Source organism: Myotis nattereri, assembly GCF_964212035.1.
Source record: "Myotis nattereri genome assembly, chromosome: 7".
In the NCBI taxonomy this organism is placed as follows: Eukaryota; Metazoa; Chordata; class Mammalia; order Chiroptera; family Vespertilionidae; genus Myotis; species Myotis nattereri.
Window position 1 is genome coordinate 63,461,594 of NC_138082.1, and position 5,561 is coordinate 63,467,154.

The 5,561-nt window shown below is 48.5% G+C and overlaps 1 protein-coding gene across 1 annotated transcript; it reads right to left on the reverse strand.

Annotated features, from left to right (window-relative positions):
* Window positions 1-448: 448 nt before the first annotated feature.
* LOC308522024 (pre-mRNA cleavage complex 2 protein Pcf11-like) lies at window positions 449-4,051 on the reverse strand (the record flags this gene model as incomplete). Its single annotated transcript, XM_081095213.1, has 1 exon — window positions 449-4,051. One exon carries the CDS (start codon window positions 4,049-4,051, stop codon window positions 449-451), a length of 3,603 nt encoding a protein of 1,200 aa, XP_080951339.1.
* Window positions 4,052-5,561: the final 1,510 nt, after the last annotated feature.

The following is a 5,561-nucleotide window of genomic DNA, read 5'->3' on the forward strand; positions in this document are numbered from 1 at the left end:
CAAGCACCGGAAACTGCGCAGGCAGTAGGATATGCAAATACTAAAATGTATTTATTAACCAAATGATAGCTGAAGGCCCTGCCTCAGCTAGACAATTTATACAGATAGTTCTATATATACATAAAAAAAATTCTTCACCTAGATCCAAACAGCAGCTTTTTTTAAAAAAGAAAAACATACTTTTCTCATTTTATTTAAACTGACTCAACTGTATCATTTTCTGTTTTAATTTAATGGACCTGGTGCCCTGGAAGGGACTTGCATGGTCACCTGTACCCTCCAGAACCTAAGAAGGAGAGGGGCTTGCTCAGGCCACGTGACTGGGCAGGTCGCACCTTTGCCGTGGAGCGGAAGAGAACTGATGTTGAGAGCCACAGACAGGCCGGGCACTTGCTGATGGCCTCCCACTAGGTGCCCACGCCACCCTCCTACGGGTAAAGCCCATGTCTCAGGAGCAGCTCTGAGAGGCTCTTCTCCACTCAATGGGTGTTGCTATGCTCTCCTCTGTACAAGCTGGTGGGGTGTCAATTTGTTCTTCCTTAACTTTGGGACTTTCACAGGGTTCCTGCAATTCATTTTTGACAACGTTCAACATAATGTTCAAAGGGTTTTCAACTGGTGTCTTGCTGGGAGATGGTGTACAATCAAAGGAAGATGTATTTTGATCATCTTCATAACATGATGGATGATAAATCTTTCCATCCACTCTCATGGCATTCTTTAAATGCCACTCCTCCTCTTCTTCATCCCAGTATTGTTCAAATTGTTCTTGACAGATTTCACAACTCTCCTCTGCTCCAGCTGGCCCTGCCGGTACACTTTGGAACTCCTTTTCTTTAGCAGCTTCCTGAGTTTTGAGCACAACTTCTTCATGCACCTTTTCAAAAAACTGTCTCTTTGCATGTTCTTCCAAACCAGCTATTTCCTCAAATTCTATCCAGTCTGTTAAACTGTAGTACCAACGTCTATGAGTAACTTTTCTGCTAACGTCTTTTTCAGTTCTATTTTGCCGATAATGCCAGTCCAAGTGATCTGCATATACATCTGCCTGTGATGTTGTAAACCTCATTCCACAAGAGTAACACTGAATACCAGTGTACAGTCGATTTATAACACTATCATAACGTTGTTTCAACTCTTTAGTTGTAAAATTGGTAAGATCTGGAATATCTCGATCTTCATTTTGATCTTCCTCCTCTTCAGTGGGAGACTGAGCAACAACTTCATTTACTTGTGTTGTAGCTGAATCAGGCTGGGACAATTTGAGAATTCCTGTTTTTTGCAGTTTTGAAAATAATTCATTGACATCCACCTGACTGAGGTGATTATCAGGACATGCCTTAGGAAGGGCTCCTGAAGGATTCTGAAGAAATGCTCCAGGATTTTGTGGATGAACTGGTAAAAATTGTTGTCCCTGGCCAAATGGTACTGGCTGAGCAACACCAGTCAGAACCTGTTGAGATGCCTGAATGTTTCCTACTGTTATCGGAGCAGGTAAATTGCCAAAGTTTCCAAATTGAGGACTTTGAAGATTCTTTTCATCAAAATAGTGTCCAGAAGCTCTGCTAAGGGGATTTGAGAAACTCTTGGTCCCAGGGCCATGTGGTCCATTAAAATTGGGTCCTTGAGGTGAGTCAAATATTTGTTCGTGTCTTTGGAATTGCAGTCCTTGGGATGGGGCATTAAAAGCATTGCCAGGTGGCTCATGATATGGGCCAGTCTGACTGAAAGAAACGGATTCAAGCCTTTGTGAAGGATGATTGTCAAATCGTGTGCCTTGAAGATCAAAGGGAATATCAAACCTTGATGCTTGCTGGTGTTGTGGACCATCAAATCTTTGAGGAACACCATCAAATCTTGGTTGAACCTGCTGTCCAGGTGGTCCATCAAATCTCTGTGGGCCTGGTTGACCAGTTCTTTCAAATCTAGGACCTGGTTGACCATGTAATCCATCAAATCTTGGTAAGATTGATGGCTGACCTGGCTGCCCATCAAACCTGAAAGCATGACAACCTTTAAATCTTGGACCACCTTGACCCAGAGGCTCTTCAATTCTCAGTCCACCTCCTGGTACAGGACCCTCAAACCTCATTCCACCTCCTTGTTGGAATAAAGGTCCCTCAAACCTGGTCCCAACACCTGGTTGACCATGTGGACCCTCAAACCTAGGGTTTCCACCAAGTTGATTATGTTTTCCTTCAAACCTCAGACCAGCTACTGACTGACCATGGGGGCCCTCAAACCTCATTCCAACTCCCTGCTGTAGCAAAGGGCCCTCAAATCTGATCCCACCTGCTGGCTGACCATGAGGTCCATCAAACCTAATTTCAGCTCCTGATGGACCATGACCCCCCTCAAATCTATGTCCACTTACAGGCTGACCTCTGGGATTATCAAATCTAAGTCCACCCACAGGCCGACCATGAGGTCCCTCAAACCTCAGACCTCCCACAGGTTGACCCCGATGTCCCTCAAACCTGAGCCCACCCACAGGCTGGCCCCCTGGTCCTTCAAATTGTAGACCACCTGCAGGTCCCTCAAACCTCAGACCAGGGGAACCTTCAAACAGAAAACTACTTCTGCCTGCTTGACCAATTGGCCCTTCAAACCGCAGAGGTGTCCCTACTGGTCCTGGAGGACCTTCAAATCTCAAAGGACACCCGCCTCCTAGCTGACCTTGTGGTCCTTCAAATCTCAAAGGACCACCTCCCCCCATTTGTCCAGGTGACCCATCAAATCGAAGAGAACCTGGTGCAGGAGGTCCATCAATTCTAGGGCTTAATTCATTAGGTCCTTCAAAAATCATCTTGGTTGGGCCATCTCTTGTTACTGATGGCCTACTAGGTCCATCAAATAATGGTCTGTCGTCAGCTAACACTGTAAGTCGCTGATTTGTATCAAGGCTGGCGAATCGTGATGCTGGGCTATCTACAAATGGTTTATCTGCATCTTCACATCTAGGTCGCTTGAGTGGAAAACGATCATTGAATGGTGACCTCTGCTCTTCTCGTACACCTTCTTGATACTGAAATAGCTGTCGAATTTGATGCACAACAACAAGGAACTCATCCTGTGTAATTTCACCAGAAGCTAAACGTTCACTCGTCTTTTGAAGTAATTCTCTTTTGCTTGCAAGAGTTAACTCTTCAGGAATCTGAAGATTGGCATCTACACTTAATCGATGCTGTTGCTTTGGGGCTCGAGGTGACAAAATTCCTTTAGTGCTTGACCAGCTTTCCCTATGGCCGTCACCTTGTTGTAAGCTTTTATTTTCTTCCCAACCAGATTTCCATCTTTTGTTAGACTTGGGATTTGACCAATTTTCCACATTCTCCTTTGGTTCAGTGCCTGACTTTGTAGAATGCTGACCTGTAGTTTCCTGCGGTCGTTCCTCTTCAGTATGTTTTATCCGCTTTGGATCTCGAACATCCTGTTCAGTACTTCTCTTAGCATTTCTTCCTTCCCTGGAAGGTGGCATAAAGTCTTCCATATGTGACTGCTTGCATCCAGATTGGCGAATCTTTTCAGCTGAAGGCTCTTCAGGCGATTTATTTAAAAATTTAGGATTCACATGGATGCTAGATGTATTCACATTGGGAGGGAGAGGTTGAATAGGCCAAGCAGGATCTACTGAATTGACTCTGACATCCAGGGCATAAAGTTTCTTCAATGGGAATATCTCATCCCACGTGGAACGTAATTTAAATAAACTTTTTCTAGTATTTACATCCACCTTTTCAAACACACAAATAAATGTTGCAACTAGATTTTTAGTGAAGGCAGTGAGATACTCTCGCCCAACGTTTTTCACGATAGAATCCATAAGGTACATAACGGGAAGCTTCTCTGAGGATGGAGCCTTGGCGGCTTGGGCCTCGATGAGAGAGACGATCTCCTTGGCGAAGGGCAGGTTCTCCTCGGCTAGAATGGTCAGCATATTGATGTACGGTTTGCTATTGAAGGTCAGGTCTTCGAGGGATGACTGATACTCCCGACAGACGTCCTCCCGGGCCCCAGCGGGACCGGCCTCGGCCGGCGTCGGCTCCGACATTGCTGTAGCCGCTGTGGACACTCTCGACACCCCGCCTCGCTCCCGACTGTGCTTCCTCTCCCCGGCTCAGCTCGGCCTCACCAAATGCTGACCGCGAGGGGGGTTGGGGTACGGCGCGGGGGAGGGGGGGAACCCCGGGTACGCAACACCGCCCTCTCACGGGTGATCTCTGTCCACTTCCAGCCGCCTCAGGAGCCTCTTTCTCCGCAGGCACAAAAGGGCACCGGGGCAGGCGGCTCCAGCTCCGAAAATGTCTGTGTTCCGAACCGCTGAGTCGTGCGAAATGCTGTTCCTCCTATTCTTAAAATAGGAGTCGATTTGCAGGAAGTCCAACCACCGTGCCAATATTTAGTTCTTCCTATGGGAGTGTCCCGTGGACACCTGCCGTGCACCCCGCACTGCAGTGATTGGGACAGGAAGTGGGTGGCACCTGTTACCAGCCCCAGGAGGTGGGGCTTGCCTGGCCTTGTTTAGGCATCAGCTGCAGTAACTAGTGGCTCCATTAGGGGGCAAGGCAGCAGCACTGGACCTTCCATCTGAGAGGGGCCTGGGCCAGTCCTGCCTCAGCCTTGCAGCATCCCTGCCCCTCCCAGGCCAAAGGGGTTCTGGCCTAGTCTTTGGTCTCGCCTGGGGCCCCTTCAGTTACTGTCACTGCCTCCTGACAAGGCCTTGTCTAGGGCTACTGTTGGGGTCCTGCCCCAGCAGGCCCAGGGGTTCCCAAAGGTGTGGACAGAGTCGTCGAAGAAGGAATGACGCGGAGTCAGCAGCGTTCAGTTGATCAGCATAGCGAGGTTGTCTATCCAGGATCTCCAGCCAGGTTCTGTGTTTTACTGTCTTGTTACATCTGTATTTATACCAGTTGATTTTAATCCTATCAATCTCTATTTCAAAGGTTAGGGCGTTTCTTATCTCCATTCCAGGGAATAAAGATTATGTAGCTTAAGCGTGATTGTTCATAGTTAAAGTGATTAATTACCCACCTGGCACTTAGTTAAGCGGTTTTATTCCCTCCCTAACTCCAGGGAAAAATCCTCACCTGGAGAAACAACCTTTCTCGGGGAGGTGTTCCTGTTTAAAACACAGCGTTAAGAGGGGGAGCAAACATATGCCATATACGCCAGGTCCCTTGAAACATAAGCTGTGCAGAAGTTTCTTTCCTGCAGCGACTGTGTCAAGCAGCAAGGGCGGACCGGCTTCCGGCAAGCTACCGGCCCCAGGAGTGGCACCCACGTTGACCCCTGGGAGCAGACAGTGAGCCGCACCTGTCCATTCTCTCCTGCCCTCCCAGCTGCTCTGGCTGGAGACAAACCCTATCAGTTCCAGCACCTGCCTCCAGGTGGCCTGGGTCCCTGCCCCTGCGGGCTTTGCGTATCCCAGTGCCCCACACATCCTCTGGCCTAGCTGCCCCCCAGGGCTCCGAGCACTCGTAGAACATATGGGGGTTGGCCTCAGTGTCTCCAAGCCCACCTCCCCATCTGCCTGATGCCCGTGTACCCCAGGCCTGTCCCCT